General features: G+C 40.7%; 1 protein-coding gene across 3 annotated transcripts in view; it reads right to left on the bottom strand.

Annotated features, from left to right (window-relative positions):
* mprip (myosin phosphatase Rho interacting protein) overlaps window positions 1-21,324 on the bottom strand; it is a 444,516-nt gene that overhangs the window by 192,026 nt on the left and 231,166 nt on the right. For all 3 annotated transcript variants that reach the window (XM_060844305.1, XM_060844307.1, XM_060844306.1), the window contains exons 6-7: window positions 16,806-16,983; window positions 14,898-15,348 (exon numbers count right to left, since the gene is read on the bottom strand). In XM_060844305.1, coding sequence (XP_060700288.1) covers window positions 14,898-15,348; window positions 16,806-16,983 — 629 coding nt within the window. The remainder of the gene's footprint in view (window positions 1-14,897; window positions 15,349-16,805; window positions 16,984-21,324) is intronic.

Here is a 21,324-nt window from a genome sequence, read left to right as displayed (position 1 = left end):
ATAATGCAGAAACATTAGCCAGGATCACCGCAATTTCTTTTCTAGCCTCTTGCAGTGTTCTTGGATATATCTGGTCAGGGGTCAGGAGATTTATCCTTTATACATTCTAATATGTCCAACAACTTGTCCAATGTGATGTCCCCAAGATATGACCACAAACTCCCCAAATCTTCATGTCTTTCTCTGTGGTAAACACAGGAGAAATATTCACGGAGGGCCTCGTCTCATCACCTGCGGTCCCACACTTACATGCCCATTCATTCAGCCCCAACAAGTCTACACCAGACTCTCCAAAGTGCATCCCGCCCAGGCTCACCCCCCAACTCTATCCCTGTAAGCATGCATTTCCCATGGCTAATCTACCTAGCTTGCATATCCCTAGACAACATGGGCAATTTAGCACGGCCAATCCACATCTTTGGACTGTGGGAAGAAACCCACGCAGAGCACAAGGAGAACAGGCAAACTCCACATAGACAATTGCCCAAGGCTGGAACTGAACCTGGGTTCCTGGCGCTGTGAAGCACTGAGCCACCGTGTTGCCCACAATGTTGTAAGGAAAATTACAGTAATCATAGTATTCTTTATGACGCAATTACATTAGTATTACTAATTCATATTTATTACTATATAGATATGCTTTGACAGAGCCTTCCAAAATTTTTGTTTCTATTTTACAAAAATCCAAACTGTGCAGGTGTTCCAAATGTTCAGCATTTCCTTGCATTTTTTCTAACATATTGAAAGCAACAGATGGGAATCGTCTTCTGTACCATGCCAAGCAACCTCAAGTCAAATAACTAGCAGAAACTAGTTACCTACTGAGGGAAAGCTGGTAACTCAATTGCTGCAAAGTTTCATTCATTGCCTTTTAAGGAAAATTCCGAAATCACTGTTATTACCTTAAAAGGTCAAAACGAGAAAGCCTCTGCTAATAGTACTATTTCGGATAGGTTAAAAGGCAATACTGCATAATGTTTCTTCTATGCACATATGATTTTCAGACAACAGTGACACTATCTTCTTTAACCCAAAATTGAAAATATCTATCTCCCATTATGAAAATAATGGCTTGTACTTGTTTCATTAAATGAATAATCGACTCTTCTACTGGCCTCCCAGTCTCAATTTTAAAGTTTTCAGTCTTGATTTAATCATCTGAACCATGTGATGAAGTTCAAGGCAATTAAAACAAACAATTTTTAAGAATAGAACAGAAAAATTGCTTTGGACATTAATGGACGAGTAAAAACAGAAAAGAATAGCTACAATATGGTGGAGTGCCAAGGTAGATCCATATACTAGTCTAAAAACTGAGTTTAGAAAGGTTAAAAAGACGTGCAGAGTTGTGAGTAGCTAATGCAGCTGCTAACTCATGACTCATTGTCTATTTTCTTATACATAAGATATGTAAACAAATTCTCGACTTCCTTTCTCTTTTCTTAGTTCATAAACAATGACTGGCATTCTGCCAAGAATAAAACAACTAGGTTGGACCGAAGGATCTTTTTCCATGCTGTACATCTCTATGACTCTATTTGACAAATATGGTGATAAAGGCAATTAGATACAACTTTTTCAAGATAGAATTTCCAATATGCATTTTATGCTGGAGGTGCAAAATTACAGTAAAGTAATTTGCACATTCTGACATTTAGAGACACAGATGTACAGCATGGAAACAGAGCCTTCGGTCCAACATATGCATGCAGACCAGGTATCCCAACCCAATCTAGTCCCACTTGCCAGCACCCAGCCCATATTCCTCCAAACCCTTCCTAAACATACACCCATCCAGATGCCTTTTAAATGTTGCAATTGTACTCTCCTCCATTACTTCCTCTGTCAGCTCATTCCATACACATACCACCCTCTGTGAAAAAGTTGCCCCTTAGGTCTCTTTTATATCTTTCCCCTCTCACACTAAACCTATGCCCTCTAGCTCTGGACTCACCTGCCCCAGGGAAAAGACCTTGTCTATTTATCCTCTCCATGCCCCTAATAATTTTGCAAACCTCTATAAAGGTCACCCCCTACTCTCCGACGCTCCAGGGAAAGCAGCCCCAGCCTATTCAGCCTCTCCCTATAGCTTAAATCCGACAACCTTGGCAACATCCTTGTAAATCTTTTCTGAATCCTTTCAAGTTTCACAACGTCCTTCCAATAGAAAGACCAGAATAGTATGCAATATTCCAAAAGTGGCCTAACCAATGTCCTGTACAGCCACAACTTGACCTCCCAACTCCTGCACTCAATACTCTGACCAATAAAGGAAAGCATACCAATACCTTCTTCACTATCCTATCTACCTGTGACTCCACTTTCAAGGAGCTATGAACCTGGTCTCTTTGTTCAGCAGCACACGCTAAGACCTTACCATTAAGTGCATTTGAACAAATGCATTTCCACAATCTAATTTGGTACAGCTACAGGGTAACAGAAGTACTAGTGTACATTCCCAGTGGCATACTGCATTTAATCAGGATTTAAGGATACAACTTTTCTTTCATTAAATAGTAATATTTTTATCTTATCACTAATAAGATTTTACTTAAATTTTTGAAAAGATTAAAATTGGTACTTTTCTACTATTCATTCCCAGATGTGAAGCAGCAACAGTTAGGTTGCTACCTTTTGCATTGCTATTAACATAATTCCAAAGTGAAAAATGAACAAATAACTTTTTATTTACAATACTTATAAGGTGATTGCTCTGAACATAAAAGGAATAAGTGAGTACATTTAATAATGGGAAATTTTGACACCGAGAAAGGAAAATCAATGGTCCTGCATCATTTTTTTTCGCTACTTCCTACAATTGATAATTCAGTGTCAAAATACAGAAGTTGGTCATTCCCAGCTTTCCCTCACTTTCAAGGTCAGTGTCTACTTAAGGTCATGGGTTTCCGCCGTAGGTCTTCATGTGGCTGAGCAATGTGATTTTTCAGCTGATGCAGGTTTCTCAACAGCTAGTGAGATGCAAAGAGAGATCAGTGAGCGAATAAAGACCAACGTCCATTCTGATGGAGGGCTTATGCCCAAAACGTCGATTCTCCTGCTCCTCAGTTGCTGCCTGACCTACTGTGCTTTTACAACACCATACTTGACAACATCCATCCAGTTTGTCTATGGATCCTGGTAACTCAGATCTCAAATAACTTTGTCCTTCCCAAATTATGTGCCAGTGCATTTCACCAACACACTATGCCACCAAAAAGGCAAGTTCAAGGCTTCTTGAAAGGCATCTATGATTAAAGCGCAGGCACATGATTGACTAGGTCATCATTTTATCCTGAGACCAAAAGGATGTCCTCATGACCAAAGCAATGATCAGTGGAGCAGAGTGCTGGACAAACCGCCAGCTCTTGTGCTCTTCAATGTCCAGCAAATGCCACAAGCAAAGCTAAAGGCAAAGAAACAGCTCAGAAAAAAGCTCAATGTTCAGTGGCTTCAAGAGACCAGCAGATTAGCAAATGTCCAACAATGTCAAAGTCTTAATGGAGTGGAAGAAATCTGGAAAGAGCTGAAAACAGTCATCATCTTATGTTGTGAAGGAATCATCAGCTGTAAGACTAGAAAACACAATGACTGGTGCAACAAGAGTAACATCATCACTGAAGACCTCATCAACAAGAGGCAAGTTCTTCATGCCTGGCAAATCATCATTGGCGGGGCAAAGAAGAGACCTTAAATAGCAAAGGCAGAATTACAAGAACAGGGAACTCAAGAATCAATGGTAGACTGAGACAACTAAAGAGCTTCTTGCTTACAAGCTCAAGACCCTGGGTATCTTCACTGCCAAGCCAAAAACATCCTTGCCCTCAAATTGGTGCACAGCAAGGATGGAACATCTGATGAAGAGAACACTTCACAGAACTGCTGAACCAAACATTGATAAGAATGCATTTGAGGAAATCTCCCAACTCTCCAAAGACAATCTTGGACTCTCATCTAGCCTGGAAGACATCGAAGCCACCATTAGACACATTAAGAAGGTGGAAGCCACCATTAAGCATAAAGAATGGAAAAGCTGCAGGAGTAGACGGGGTTCCGGGGAGATTTTCAAACTTGGAGGAGCAGAGCTTGCCCATCATAGTCATCAGATATTCCTGAAAATCTGAGATAAAGACAAAATCATTGTTGATCTCAGGGATGCTACCACTGCCAGTCTCTCAGAAAGGAGACAGTGAATTGTGGTAGCTACCAAGGAATCTTCTGACTCATGAGGCACCATTTCCCAGACTCTGGAAAATCCTTCCTGAATGTCAGTATGACTTCTGACCAAATTATGTAACTACCAACACTATTTACAGTTTGACAACTGCAACGGAAATGGCAGGAACGCCACCAACCACTTACCGTGGCTTTCATCAATTTGACAGAGACTGCTGACTCAGTCCATCAGGAAGTGCTATGGAAAACCCTGTCAAAAGCAAGCTGTTCAGGTCATCAACATCCTCCATCTCCTACAAAATAGAATGTCAACCATGGTGCTCACAGATGGTAATATCACAGAATTCTTTGGAGATCAAGCAGAATTGCGTCATCACAGGCACCCTCTTCTCCATCACGTTCCTTGCCACTATTCTCTATCTTGTCAAGAATGAGCTTTCCGGTGGTCTACAGAATGGATAAAATAACCTCTTTAGCCTTACTGGCTTGAAATCAAAGAAAAAGCTTATCGATGACAATGTAATCTTTGCTCTCTCAGAAGAAAATATTCAAGCCTCACTTAAACAGAAGTATACCAAAGAATTATCCTCAGCCTCAATGTCAAGACGACTCAAATCCTTTTCCAATCAGTCAGTCCATCCCTTTCTTAAGGCCAACTCAGAAAATTCTCAATGTGAAACAGTCCCCTCACCTGAGAAGGTCTCTTTCATCTAAGGCTGATATCAATGTAGAGATTCAACATGGCATCCAATCTGCAGTGCCTCCTGCAGACTCTCAGGTGACAGTCTTCCAATGATCGTGACATCAGTGCTGATACTAAGATTCTTGTGCGTATGACAGTCATTGTACCAATTATCTAAAATTTTCCAAAATATTGATGCCATCTCAAGACATATGTGAAGTACCCTCAATGCTGTTTAAGATGGATGCCCCACATCAGCTGGAAGGACATGCTTACTAACGTCAGTATCCTTAAAGCATCTAATAGCACCAGCATGAAAGCCATAACCATTGAAAACAAACTCTGCTGGTCTTTCCATGTGCTTAAGATGTCAGAGTTCCAACTGCCAAACAAATTTTCTTTGCCCAACTCAACTAAGGCACTCAAACAAGAGAGCGGCATAGGAAACATCTGAAAGATTCCTTGAAGGCTTCACTCAAGAAATGCAACACAGATGTCAACACATGGGAAACCCTCATTCAGATGAATTAGATTTGGAGGAAATTCTCATATGAAGGGACACAATTCTAGAGAAAACCCGCAGGCAAGATATATAGAAAAGGAACCAGAGAAAGATATGCCAGCAACGTCCACCCCTGGAAATACTTGCCTAATGTGTGGTTGTAGATTCAGCTCATCAGCCACAAGGAGCTACATAACCCATAATCAGTGACATGGAATTGCCTTGGTGGACAACCATACTTGATAGCGAATGATTGCTGACAATGACAATGACACCAGATGCATCTGGAGGCCCTAACAGTCAAAAGACATATGGAAAGATTTTCCATAATGACATACTATGCAGCTACCAGATCACTATTCCATAATAGTTTGCCTGCTATAAGGTGTTCTTCAGTATTGCTTTAGTTTATGCACAGTTTAGCTATATAGGGATGAACGCATCTGAATCACCTTTTAAAAACTAGAAGCAACATGAATATGGAGGAATTATTTTCCCCCTCCTTCGTTTCAGGCAAAGCATACCTACCCTACCTTGGTGAGACTAGCTAAGTGAGCACAAACTAGGATAGGACATGTGACTGATTCACTACTTTTGCCATATGACTCCTCAGAAGAGTTGATGTCATGTTTTTGATTGCCCTTCTGCAAGTAAATATTGAGTGCCTTAGGATTCAACTTCTGTGGATCCAAGTAAACACATCAGAGGGAAATGTTGAACACACGCATACCTTTTACAAATAGGCACATCCAAGTATTTCAAATGAAGCTGAACATGTGTTTCACTTTATTAGCTCAACTTTCAGAATTGACACCTGTTTAAGAAAATGAAATGTTACACCAGACTTAATTCTTAATACTGCTCTTACCACCTGTACCAGTAGCAGTACTGCAAATGTGTTAAATGGCTCCAAAACAAACATGCTGAAAGTCTACATTTGAACTCTAACCAGCATGGCATTTTTTGCACTATATACAATATAAAAATTCAAGTCCACTATTACATTTCACTGAATTCCAGGGACAACATTATAAAGTTTGCAATAATAAAATGAAAAAAAATCACAGATTAAAAAACTGTTCATTCTTCCGTTGTCATTTGAATTAACTGCAAGGGCTGACCATTTCAAAATTATTTCAACATACGTACAATGAGGTATCCAAATTCTCAGGAGAATAACTAGCTGTGATTAAACCATTTTAGAGTAGCATAAATCCTGGTACATCAGAACAGCATTGCTGCCACAACACAAAGTCTGAACAACAATATGATGTTCAATAAAGAGGGAAAACAACATATTGTATTATGTTTTTCACAGCGCAATTTGTATGCTTAATGGTTTAGTAATTTTTATTATGAAGGAGTCTAATTATGGGAATATTTCAACATTCCAGAACAAGTCTTTCCAACATACTAATAGACAACTTCTTTGACATGTTACTTAATTAAAAACAGGGTTTAAAAAATTGCAATAAAGGGAATCCTTCAATAAACAGGTTTCCTGTTACTGGAAATGATCCAAAAAGGGGAGGTGGCGACAGTGATAATTTCACTGGACTAGTAATCGAAAATCCCAGGCCAAAGTTTTGAGGTAGATGGTGAAATTTGAATTCATTAAAATTTGGAATGGAGAGCTGATCTAATGATTACTGTCTAAGAACTGTCAATATTTGTTAATTTAAGGATGAAACTCTGCTGTTAATAGCTGGTTTGGCCTACAACGACTCCAGACCTACTGCAAAGGTGGTCCTCTGAGAAATAAGGGATGGACAATAAAATGATGGTTTCTACAAGGATGCCCACACCTCATCAATGAATTAAAAAAAAAGAAGTCTGACTTGGATTCCCCCAAACAGGCACTGTGGGTGGCACGGTGGCATAGTGGCACAGTGGTTAGCACTGCTGCCTCACAGCGCCAGAGACCTGGGTTCAATTCCCGGCTCGGGCAACTGTCTGTGTGGAGTTTGCACATTTTCCCTGTGACAGCGTGGCTTTCCTCCCACAGTCCCAAAAAAAATGTACAGGTTAGATGAATTGGCCATGCTAAATTGCCCGTAGTGTTAGGTGAAGGGGTAAATGTAGGGAAATAAGTCTGGGTGGGTTGCTCTTCGGAGGGTCGGTGTGGACTTTTTGGGCCAAAGGGCTTGTTTCCACACTGTAAGTAATCTAATCTAATCTAAAAAGTAGGCTTCATGTGCTGAAGTTCCTGATATCCTCATTCTGAATTAAAATGGATGACCAACATTTAAGGGCAAAAGTAGAATGCTAGCCTCATGACAACAAAAACGTCAAACCTCTTAACTGGTGCTTTAGAGAAATTTTCATATAGTCCATTCACCTGTTTTCCTGACAGTCCTAGATTAACTAGCTAATCATAAAGCTCAATTACAGTCTCAGTGATCTATTTATATATACTCAGCAGATTCCTATTAAGTTCGAGACACGTGATAGCCCTAGCTGCTGAAAGTCTGTACTGCCAATGTCTTAAACAATTTTCACTTTTATGAATCAAGTCTTCTTCAGATCTTGGTTCCAGTTGGTCTTGGAGGTGTTGCTAAGAAAATGAGTAAATGACCTATTCCTAGACTGCCAAAGGCCCATATATCTAATTACCAAGATTCAATTAATCTTCACTCATGTATACTGTCACTTCAGTCTCGATTCAGCAATTTCCCAGTCTGCTCAAACCAAAATTAAACATCGATTGGATTTAAGTCAATACTTAGCCCAAACTAATAGTATTAAATGTTTACACTAACACTTAATATCACAATGCTAAGTCAACATGTCTGTTTATAATAAAGGAACAAGCAAATAAAAAGATGACGTTCACAGAGAAAAAGTTTTCCAGGCAGAGGGTGATGCATGTTTGGGATGAACTGCCACAGGAAGTGGTGAAGATGGATACAACTGCAACATTTAAAAAGGCACCTGGATGGGCTTATGAATAGGAAGGGTTTAAGAGGGATATGGGTCAAGTGCTGGCCAATGGGACTAGATTAGGTTGGCATGGATGAGTTGGACCGAACGGTCTGTTTCTGTGCTGTACATCTCGGACTCTAAAAGGATCCAAGATTAAAAATCAAAACATGGGCTTGATAAATTTGCACAGTTAGAATTACTTGTCTTAAAGTTCAGTGTATAAATACACCACTTGCTATATTATTTCGACAAGTGGAGTCAGTCTGGAGTCACATGTAGCCAGATATGATAAGGATGGCAATTTCCTTCCCTTAAGGACATGAGTGAACCAGGTAGGTTATTTCAACAGTAAACAACGGATTCATGGTCATCATTAGATTGTTAATTCCAGATTTTTTAAAATAACTGATTTCAACATCTAGTCATGGTGGGATTTGAACCCAGGTCCCAGGAATATTATCTAGGTGTCTGGGTCCAGCAATTATACCACTAGGCCATCATTGCCCCCATTACAAAGTAGTAAAATACTAACAACAATAGCTTGTATTGTACTGCATTTCTTTACATAAAAAAAACCCAAACCATTTTATAGAAGTGTAAAATATAAACTGAGGTAATGATGATGATATTCGAAGGAATGATTAAAAGTTTGGGGGTCAAAGTGGAATGTGTTAAGATTATCTTGAAATAGAGAATGAGGTCAAGATATAGAAACGTTGAAGAGCTCAGAACTTAGTCAGCTAATGGCATGGGAGCCTTTGGTCAATCTACGCTAACCATGTTCCCAAACGAAGCTAATCCCACTTGCCGGAGTTTGGCCCATATCCCTTCAAACTTTTCCTATTCTCGTACTTATCCAAATATCTTTTAAATATTGTAACTGTACCTGCATCCATCACTTTCTCTGGATGTTCATTCCACACATGAACCACCCTGTGTGATAAAGTTGCCCCTCATGTCTTTTAAGCCGAGAGAAGAAAAATGTCCTCTAGTTTTGAATTACTCCTACCTAGTAAAAACATTCTTGCTATTCACCTTATCTATGCCCCTCATGATCTAACAAACTTTAATGTCACCCCTCAACCTCCTACACTCCAGTCAAAAAGAGTCCCAGCTTATTTTTATAATTATGATGTGGAGGTGCCAGTGTTGGATTGTTGTGGCTGAAAATGTGTTGCTGGTCAAAGCACAGCAGGCCAGGCAGCATCTCAGGAATAGGGAATTCGATGTTTCGAGCATAAGCCCTTCATCAGGAATGAGAGAGAGTAGCCAAGCAGGCTAAGATAAAAGGTAGGGAGGAGGGACTTGGGGGAGGGGCGATGGAGGTGGGATAGGTGGAAGGAGGTCAAGGTGAGGGTGATAGGCTGGAGTGGGGTGGGGGCGGAGAGGTCAGGAAGGAGATTGCAGGTTAGGAGGGCGGTGCTGAGTTGAGGGAACCGACTGAGACAAGGTGGGGGGAGGGGAAATGAGGAAACTGGAGGAATCTGAATTCATACCTTGTGGTTGGAGGGTTCCCAGGCGGAAGATGAGGCGCTCCTCCTCCAGCCGTCGTGTTGTTATGTTCTGCCGATGGAGGAGTCCAAGGACCTGCATGTCCTCGGTGGAGTGGGAGGGAGAGTTAAAGTGTTGAGCCACGGGGTGGTTGGGTTGGTTGGTCCGGGCGGCCCAGAGGTGTTCTCTGAAGCGTTCCACAAGCAAGCGGCCTGTCTCCCCAATATAGAGGAGGCCACATCGGGTGCAGCGGATGCAATAGATGATGTGTGTGGAGGTACAGGTGAACTTGTGGCGGATATGGAAGGATCCCTTGGGGCCTTGGAGGGAAGTGAGTGTGGAGGTGTGGGCGCAAGTTTTACATTTCCTGCGGTTGCAAGGGAAGGTGCCGGTGGTGGAGGTTGGGTTGGTGGGGGGTGTGGATCTGACGAGGGAGTCACGAAGGGAGTGGTCCTTGCGGAACGCTGATAGGGGAGGGGAGGGAAATATATCCTTGGTGGTGGGGTCCGTTTGGAGGTGGCGGAAATGACGGCGGATGATACGTTGTATGCGGAGGTTGGTGGGGTGGTAGGTGAGAACCAGTGGGGTTCTGTCTTGGAGGAGCGGGGCTCAAGGGCGGAGGAGTGGGAAGTGGAGGAGATGCGGTGGAGGGCATCGTCGATCACGTCTGGGGGGAATCTGCGGTCCTTGAAGAAGGAGGCCATCTGGGCTGTGCGGTATTGGAACTGGTCCTCCTGGGAGCAGATGCGGCGGAGACGAAGGAATTGGGAATATGGGATGGAGTTTTTGCAGGGGGCAGGGTGGGAGGAGGTGTAGTCAAGGTAGCTGTGGGAGTCAGTCGGTTTATAGTAGATGTCTGTGTTGAGTCGGTCGCCCGAGATAGAGATGGAAAGGTCTAGGAAGGGGAGGGAGGAGTCTGAGACAGTCCAGGTGAATTTAAGGTCGGGATGGAAGGTGTTAGTAAAGTTGATGAACTGTTCAACCTCCTCGTGGGAGCACGAGGCAGCACCGATACAGTCATCGATGTAGCGGAGGTAAAGGTGGGGGGTGGTGCCAGTGTAGTTGCAGAAGATGGACTGTTCCACATATCCTACGAAGAGGCAGGCATAGCTGGGGCCCATGCGGGTGCCCATGGCAACTCCTTTAGTTTGGAGGAAGTGGGAGGATTGAAAAGAGAAGTTATTCAGGGTGAGGACCAGTTCAGTCAGTGGAAGGGTACTGGTTGGTGCGGCGGGAAAGGAAGAAGCGGAGGGCTTTGAGTCCTTCGTGATGGGGGATGGAGGTGTACAGGGACTGGATGTCCAAGGTGAAGATAAGGCGTTGGGGACCGGGGAAGCGAAAATCCTGGAGGAGGTGGAGGGCGTGGGTGGTGTCCCGAACGTAGGTGGGGAGTTCTTGGACTAAAGGGGACAGGACCGTGTCGAGGTATTGGGAGATGAGTTCGGTGGGGCAGGAGCAGGCTGAGACAATGGGTCGGCCGGGGCAGGTAGGTTTGTGGATTTTGGGCAGGAGGTAGAAACGGGCGGTGCGGGGTTGTGGGACTATGAGGTTGGAGGCGGTGGATAGGAGATCCCCTGAGGTGATGAGGTCCTGGATGGTCTGGGAGATGATGGTTTGGTGGTGGGAGGTGGGGTCGTGGTCAAGGGGGCGATAAGAGGAGGCGTCCGCGAGCTGGCGTTTGGCCTCAGCGGTATAAAGGTCAGTGCGCCAAACTACCACCACGCCTCCCTTGTCTGCGGGTTTGATGGTGAGGTTGGGATTGGAGCGGAGGGAGTGGAGGGCTGCACATTCTGAGGGTGAGACCAGGTCAGAAGTCAGATGACACCAGATTATAATCTAAGAGGTTTATTTGAAATCACAAGCTTTAGGAGTATAGCCCCTTCATCACGTGATTGTAATTCAAATCCTCCATTACCCATAACACCCTGGTAAATAATTTCTGAAACTTCTCCAATTTAAAAATATCCTCCTTACAGCAGAGAAACCAGAACTGTGCACAATGCTCCAGAACAGGACTCACCAATGACCTGTATGACCTTAACATGACACATCCCAATTCCTACACTCAATGGTATGAGCAATTGATTCAAACATGCTAAATGTCTTAACTGCCCTAATCTGTATGTGATGCAAACTTCAAAGAATTATGCACCTGAACCCTAGATTTCTCGTACAACAGTACTCAGGGTCCTACAATTAATTGTATTAAGTCCTGCGCTGGTTTTACCAAAATGTAATCCCTTGCATTTATCCAAATTAAACTCTGTCACTCCTCAGCCCAAGACCAATTGATCAAGATCCCTTTGTAATCCTAGATAACCTTCTTCACTGTCCACTCTACCATACTTTTGTGGTCACCCTCAAACATACTAACCATGTTTCCAAACTCTCATCCAAATCATTTATATACATGACAAAAGAAAGTGGACCCAGTACTGTAGTCAAGTGTGTGGTGGAAGTCACAGATGGAGGAATGCAGTATTCTCAGAGGGATGGAATGCGAGACAAGGTTACACTGATGGTAGAATGAGGCAATGAATTGTGAGCATGGGTTTGAGAAACACAAATGAACGCAGGCATTAATGAACTGGAAACAACATGGTTTAAAGGAAAGTTAGCAGAGGTCTAGATGGGAAGTTTACAGAGAATGGAAGGCATTTCAAAAACAGCGTAAAATTGTGGCGATGACAAAGACATGGATGAGAATTTGATGACAGAGAGGATAACTGTGATGGGACCCACTTTTGCATCCGGTAGTACTGTGTAAAGCAGCAATGTGAAAACTGTAACATCCAGAGAACAGATAGTTAGTTCTAAAGGATTTCAACATTTGACTGGTTCAAAATTTTACTTAAATCAATGTTACATTTGAACATGGTAGAATATGTTGCAAGGTTTTCAAAAAGTGACTCAGATGAGCTCAGTGTCACAGAAGAACACTTCAGCGTTACAGTTGGTCATTCCTCCCCATCACAAAATCATAGATTTGCCGATTCACGTAGGTTACCAGTCATTCAAAACCCACTAAGCGTGACCACTTTCACTTAAGCAGCAATCTTGCTCTTCCCCTCTGACCTGTTTTGGTACAGAGCTCTTCCCCTTGATCCTCTATAAGGGCATTAGTACTTGGAAGGATGGACAGGTTAAGGACATCTCTGGATGGAGATAGAGGAGAAGGGTGCATCATCAGGGTAGTGGGGTATGGCTGGAAGACAGACATGTCTGCACCATCTTCCCCTTCCATACCCAGTATCCACCCATAACTTACCCAGCCCTGGATATAGAACTTTATTGACAAGTTATAATACATCACAACATTTTATTCTATTAATATTAACTATCATTCTAGATGTTTCGCTGTTTATTTTAACCCATAAAATAACCTTGGGGTCTAAGATCCTAACCCTATTTTTACCATACGTTATTAAGCTCGCGCTTACAAATTCATCATTTGTGGGTGGTTTCAGGAAATTAATGCTCGCAGATACAGAGCAATGACTAATTAGGGGAGAGAAATTGTCAGGCAGGTTCCATGCAGAAAGTAGCATTTTGGCTATGCTGCTGAGAAAATGATTTTGGACCACTGCCTTCTGGCACTGTGACGCAGCTATGCTAACTACTGAGCCACCATGCCACCTTACCGTCTTTACAGTGTAGGAGTGAGACAAAAAGGAGGTCATTCAAAATTTGGGTGTAACAATGTGTCAAACAAATGGCCTTTATGATGGAGAGGATATGAGAAGCTTTGCTTCAGACCAAAAGTAAAAGAAAGGAACAGAAGAGAGAGTGCAGCAATCCCTCAGTACTGCGTGGAACTATCAATCAGGATCATCACAGATCTTGAGTTCAATGCAATCCCACACACTTAAGTCAAAAGTGAGCATGTGGTGTGTGCCAATGAGTCAAGTTTGAAAACAGGATTCTGAGCTAGTAAAGATTTAGTGTAAACACAATGAATTTTATATCAGGGCCAAAATCAAATGGCATTAGTCTTCCTGCATACTAAAAAGATCAGGATGAAAGCATCAACAGTCTTCAGACTATTCATCGCTGCACAGCTGCCAATGGGTGCTAAAATCAATCTTAGCCTGTACAACTGGGAAAAGCAGGAGATGCTGAAAAATGAGTGAATACCATGCCCAAAATTATTTAGGATTCTTACTTACAATTTCATTTCTATAATACTTTCGTACTATTTACATGTGCATGTGATACCAAGGGATACAAGGTTTGGTGCTGGAAAATTGAATTAGTGCTGGTATTTCTCTGTTGCTGATGCATTGGGTCAGAAAACTTTTTCTGTGCTGTAGATCTCCATGACTCTACCATAATCCCTACGGAGCTTTAAGTGTGAAAGCTACGAGGAAAGAACAGTCTTTGTACTTGTGTCCATTTGAACAAATGTTAGAAATTGTCAGAGGTTAACTTTTTGCTTTCAAAGTGGAGACGGGGGCAGGAACATTTTAAACTCTGAAGCATGATAACCTAGCAATATGATTGTTGCTAGCACATGGAATCCCTTTTTGTGATTTTCAGGAGTACCAATGAAACGCTGCTAGGAAATCTATGTGTCCTTTCTCAGCAGTATATGTATGCTTAATTACAGAAGAATGAACAAGAAGAAACTTCACAAAAATCTTAATGGGGAAGGAAGAGAGTGGAATAAACTAAATTTACTAATACTTGACTTTCAAAAAAATTTGATAAACTAAAAGGTGACAAAATAAAAAGAAACAAAACAAGGATCACAGTAATAATTTTTGAATTCAGTTTGGTTCAGCAACAGAACAGCATGGTTACGATGACAAATATTTGCAAGAAATAAAAATACTACATGTATTCTACTGCTTGCAATCAAAATGTTTATCATATGTCAGCATCCAAAAATATGGAATAGAACACGTTAAAAAGTATTTTTAAAAAGATAATCTGTTGAACATTGGATATGTTTATGAGAATATTTATCTGATCAATCATTTTGTCAACATCTTAACAAATCACATCAATCCAAAATACAGCCAAACAGAAAAATAAATCATAACCACACCTCACTTAGCCAGCTTTTCTGAATTAGTTCTGTACAAAATCAAAGGAATTAGCATGCTACAAATTAAGAAGCATCATTACCTTCCATCTTGCCCAATCACTTGGTCTGTTTCACCTCTCTCTGGACTTCTTATTCGTGTCCGTTTTCCCACTTTTCTCATGTCAACTTCATAAAATTCTCTATTGGCTCGTGAATGGTCAGCTCTGCTGGCCATAGCTTCAGCATGGTGACTATCTGTGCTTGTTACTGTACTTCCACTTGCTTCTGAATCCAAAGAGCTCATTGATCCACTGATATGTGATCCATTCGATAACAGACTACTGGCCGATGGAAAAGGATCACTGTACACTGGTGATGGACAACGGGGAATGCCACCAGGTTCCATACCGTGCTTGCTCGAAGAACTGCTGGCAGGCGAAAGGACACGTATTTCTTGCCTCTGCTGATCAAGAGGTAGCACCCTTCCTCTATCCACCTCATCTCCATTAACAGAACTATGATCAGACACAACATCAAGGGGATGGACATCACCTATTTGAAAAAGAAAAGTTAAAATACATACTACCCTTAAAACAAATGACCATGTGTAAATAAGTAACCCATCTATTGAAAATCTGGAACTCTTACAACCTAAAGATTCACCTAACCTGCTCTGAATCAAATCCCTCTTGCAAAAGTAAGATTTACTGCAATATTCATGCAGCAGTTGATGTACCCATTTCAAAATGTAACACCTAAAATTTCAAATTACAAGAAACATTGGATTGTGTGTTTTAGATATCAGAAATTGTACTGAAAAATTACATAGGGTAATAGTAGGGTTGGGTGCTCAAATTTTATAAGCAACTATTCCAAAACAGAACATATAAACATTAGAGCACCAACCCCAGAGAACATTCCTTACATACAGGTATGCAATCCTTTATCCGAAACACTCAAGACCAGCTGGTATTAGTCTAACATATTACATGCGAAAGAATGGGCAATAACCATGATTTGAGCATGTGCAATCTCTCCTTGATTGTGAACTTGTATGTACATCGGCATACTGTCTCTCTGATACTCTGGTATGTGGAACTATCACTCCATTAATAAACAGCTGTTACAAGGAAAAATATTTAATTATTCAACATTGACCAATCTAGATTTTTTGAATTATTGCAATCAAGTACGTAAAAGAACTGTACAGCTGGTTTGTTTCAGTGACCAGTTAAAATTTTTCAATTAAATAGTTTTCTAGAAAATGTCAAAGGATAAGGAGTAATGAAGTCTTGTGGATACGGGCCAACATAAATTTTTAAGCTGGTTGCATGGAATTGTGTCAAGACTTAACTGCAATGAATTTGTAACAGGCTCAGTTGACCAAAGGCCTTTTGGACTACCTAACAGCAAATTGTAAAATAAAAAAGATGAATAATTGCAATTATAACTGGAGGATGTGAGCAGACTACTGTGTAACCTCGATTATCTGAACATCAATTATCCAAATTATCCAAACAAGATCTCAAGGTCCTATAAAAACTGCATTAGGCAACTCAGCATTCAGTGATCAGTTAAACAACATTATGGTGTGCACAGCCAGATAACCAAGGTTTGTTCGGATAACTGGCACACAAATTACCGCTTGTTTATGATCAGATCGATTATCTGAACAATCAGTTATCCAAACAAAATACTCCCTGCCCACCTCGTTTGGATAATCGAGGTTGTACTGTATACAAATTCTGGACAGAAAGCAAGTATGTGATTTAAAAATCCCAAGTCCTTTGAGCACAAACAACATTCAAATCAATGGAAGTTATAGCAATGAGTTCAGATTTTAAAAATAATGAGTTTAAGTATAAAAATGTCAACCCTAATAATTTCATGAAGTACCAACCTGAAAAATAACAATTTATTAAAACAAATGTAAACAAAATGAAATTGAACTGTACAGTTTAAATTTGCAGCACCGAGGAGTTACCCAAAAAGATATGCACTTTACTTACTCTCTCTCAAGGAAAACAGTCCTCCGTGAGAACCACCATCAGGAACAGGCCAATTTGGAGTTGTTTCCACATCTCTACCATGAAACTCCTCCTGCCACAGGCTGGACCGTGAATCTGGAATCTTCTCTGGATCAGGGATCCCTGAACCTGTCACTGCTACTTTAGCTGGCCCAGGCTCCTAATGTCACAGAAAGAGGGTGGGGGAAAATATTAGGAGGACTACATGCTGGTCACATGGTCTACTGATTCTTGGTTACTCTGTTTTACTCTATTTTTAGAGCTAGCAACCAAATGCTTTGTGGAAAGCAGGCTTTGATCCTGTAAAAAAAATGTCAATTATTAGAATAAATCAAAGCAAATCCAGAATCTATCCATCTCTTTATCTTCCAGGTTTCAAGAAAGGCCTTTCAAGAGAGAAAACATCGAATATTACAAAGCTATTTATGCACAACTTCAGGGGCCCAGGTTCGATTCCAGCCTTGGGTGACTGTGTGGAATTTGCACATTCTCCCAGAGTCGGCGTGGGTTGCCTCCGGGTGTTCCTGATATGCAGGTTGGATAGATAGACCATGCTAAACTCCTCAGTGTCCAGGGATGTGTAGGTTAGGTGGATTAGTCATCGGAAATGCAGGGTTACCGGGTAGGGGGAAGGGGTCAGTGTGGACACAATAGGCCAAGTGGCCTGTTCCATCCACACTGTAGGAATTCTATGAAAGCAATTAACTTTAAACAATTCCATCCGCTTCACAGCCTCAAACACGTCATCAGATTAACTAACCAGATTGATATTTGCATCAGGTTGTTTCTGTGGGCAGAATTTCCAAGTCTGCAGAAATCAGAAAAAAAAAGCCTGCTTCTGCTTCTCTCCTCCAGCCATTTGCCCTCCATATTTCCAATGCTTCCTGATTTTGGTATTTCATCTAACAAGATGATAGATGATTGAAATTATCTATTTAAATAAGCAGCACTGCCTTTACCAGGAACTTAGGTTCCAGGAACATCATAGAACTGAGACTCGCCCAGTTCCATGAAGGGAGGAAGATTTGGGTGACAGCAAACCTCATACATTCTAGTCATATCACTGTGTGCCTCTGTCTGTCCTTCACAGTCCCACTGAGACACATCCACTGGTCTTCCCAATTCAATGGAAAATGTACAAAGTTTTTGCCAACTGGAAAGTAGAGACTCAACATAATCTGATACTATGATTCTTGGTCCAAACATTTTTTGAAATATCCCCAATAAAACTTTTCTTCTGGGTTTACAGCAGCTTTCATTTTTTGGAGAGAATAGTTTTTAAAATACACAAACCTCAAGCATTTTGTGCAAATGGGCATCTTGTTTTTCCAATACAGAATATGCCTGATTTCTTTTATGCATACCGAAGATCACTTTTCAGCAGAGACTTCCTTAATGACTAAGATTATATACTGTTGAGGCACAAAGTAAAATTCTCCTTCCAGTAAATTAGAGCAATGCTTTGACATCAATTTCTAGGATATTCCATGAATGGAATGAATCAGACTGCAATTCATATGGAAGTAAATGGGTCTATGTTTGCAGGTCTATGTCTGGCAGATGCCATTTAGTTTCCTGCACATGGCTGTCGGCGAGCAACCATATGTCAAAGCTCGATTCTAAATTGAAGTCTACAAAATAAGGAAGGAACCTTGGGAATTATTTCATGAGTTGCTGAAGATGCAGGACAAAACCCAAGAGGCTGTTGCAAGGACACAGAATATTAGTATATATAGTGAACACAATCTAGCATAACAATTCTAGAGAATAGTTTCAACTTCCAAAAATGGTAATTTGGTTTAAGACAGACAAAAACTTTTAAAATCTGAAACAGGAATCAAAATTTCCTGAAACCCACCAATTTCCAATTTAATAGAGGCAGGTCAATGGCCGGTTACTAATTTGTCATTGAGAGATAAAGCTGTTGAAGCCTTTTTAAAGCATGTGCTATACTTTCATTTTAACATGGTGTGACTTTTCAAACCATTTTATCTTAGGACATCTGACAAGTAAAAACATGAGAAGAACTAAATGCATCAATTATGTAACTTCATAGCACTCTTTCTGGGCGAAGTGTCACTGGAGAGTTTTCTAATTGCAACAAGCTAACTTGTATACCATGAATATTCCTACAAACTCGCTCCTAAAAGCATCCCACCACAGACTTCATCTTCAACTCAACACCACACTCTTTCCAAATCTGTCCAGATCTCTAAACCACATCTCCTGAAACCCCCCCTTCCATCACCCTCAAACATCTCAACCAGTCTACACACACACCATTCTCTAGCCCTTCATTGCTCCCTCAAGATAAGCCATAAAGCTGCAGTCATTTTTGGATGTTTCCCCTTTCAATAACCAGTCTGACCCCAGACTCAGTTTAAAATTGTTAGTTATCACAGAGGGTCTTTTCCAAAAAAAAGACTCACTGGTGATTTAATTCAAGTGTCTGAAATACTGACAGCATGTGTGGACAACCTACTTGAATTGATTGTGTTAGGAAAAAATGAGAAATCATGTATATTAAGCCAATCAAGCATTAAAAGTAGGCTAGATTCTAGGAGGCTTTACTTTCATAGAGAATTGCTGAAAATTGGCAGTGAGTGCAAACTCACTGCAACATGCCAAAATTGAGCTGGTCAGGTTCTTTCACTGGCATTAATAAAAAAAGGTAAGTGGAAAGATGTGCTACTGCCTAATATTTACTGTGATCACCTGAAGTAGTTTAATTGGCAGGAAGAGTCATGGAAATCTTACTGGTGATGCCAATGAACAAGCCTAAGATTTTAAAAACTGTAGGATCACATATCACGTTGTTATTTGACAGATTGTGAGAAGTGTGAGTTAAAGGAAATAACACTAGTGATGGAGGATGTGAGCTACATTATTGCTAAAAATCACGCAACACCAGGTTATCGTCCAACAGGTTTAATTGGAAGCACTGCTCCTCCATGACCATCTGATAAAGGAGCATCACTCCAAAAGCCAAAGCTTCTATTAAACCTGTTGGACTATAACCTGGTGTTGTGTGATTTTTAAACTTTGTACACCCCAGTTGAACATTGGCATCTCCAAATCATGACTGTGTTATTGCTGTTTGGGACAGGCTTGATAAACCTGCTAGTCTTCACTCGTTATTTATTTTCTTACACACCAAAAGGATGGTGCATGCTGTAAATCAGCAACGAAAACTGAAATTGCTAGAAAAGCTCAGCAAGTCTGGCAGCATCTGTGGAGAAAAAAAAAGTGTTAACATTTTGGATTGAGTGACCCTGTCAGTTCTGAGAAAGTTGTCACTGCACAGTAGTCCTCAGCTATTTTGAAACAAAATAAAACTCAAAAGTTCAGTGGCTTAATAATTATTGGGAATTACAGAATGTTTCTCTTTGCCCGAAACATCAAAATTAGCTTGCAAGGTTGCTTGGAATGTCAGATCAGTAGTGTTATGCAAGTTTAATTATCAGATAATATTACTGAATTAAATCACGTAATTTCCTCTGCAAAATTCATCATCTTACAAGCCATTAAAATTAATGAACATAATAATCAACAATACGGTGAATAAAACAGGCTTATTTTAAAATGAGAGAATCCAGTCATCATTGTTATTTTCAAGTTAGTATAATAACATCATTATGTTCATGTATTAATGTACAGCATGGTACAATGTCAATTTTATTTTACCTTACAAAATATTCAGGCTTTTTAGAATAATTTAAAACACAAAGAATAAGATTAGAAAATAAGGTGAGCATGACAAAGTTAAATGTTTTTGCTTTTGTTGGAAAGCACACAGTGCTTCAAAGAGACGAATGAGCCATTTCACCTCTGATTCACCCACTTAAACTACTTTGATGATTAGACATATGACTGAGGAGCCAGGTTCACTCCCCATCTAATTAAATTTGCAGCTTGGTGGGAAGTGAGCAGAATATTGGGACAAGTTATATTTCCCTGATTACTGTCTCTTGGATGTCCAGTGTTGGAACTATTCTGCAGCATATTGATAGCCACCACAGCTAACACTACATTATTTGATTAAGAGATATTTGCTCAGAGGCATTGCCAAAAGGCACACACTTCAGCGTTCACCAAAGAATCAGCATTATCTGGAGCAGAAGCAGGGAACAGAAAACAAATAAAAGAACGAACTTTTGCTAGCATATGAATGAAGCGGGCACTGGTGACAATGTTGGGAAAATGCAGCGAGAATGAAAACTAGATTTTGAACATCAAGAAAAAGTCCAAATTTCCCTTTAAAGGTTTCAACAGCTTGATGAAAATCTCACTCAAGGAAGTGTCCTATTTACATTTATTAATCTCTCATTACTAGCTCATTTGTCCTCATTTGTGTGCACATTGTTATTCTCCCAGGTACTGGTGAGACTAAATGGTATCAACTCCTGTCATGAAAATCAGGATGGTTAACTAGTGATGGCAACACACTGGGATTTTCTACGTGCTTGCAAATCCAGCGAATGCCTATATTCCAAAATAGCTC

This window comes from Hemiscyllium ocellatum, chromosome 25 (assembly GCF_020745735.1).
Source record: "Hemiscyllium ocellatum isolate sHemOce1 chromosome 25, sHemOce1.pat.X.cur, whole genome shotgun sequence".
In the NCBI taxonomy this organism is placed as follows: domain Eukaryota; kingdom Metazoa; phylum Chordata; class Chondrichthyes; order Orectolobiformes; family Hemiscylliidae; genus Hemiscyllium; species Hemiscyllium ocellatum.
Note: the sequence above shows the minus strand (reverse complement) of the source record. Positions and strands in the feature narration are given on the sequence as shown.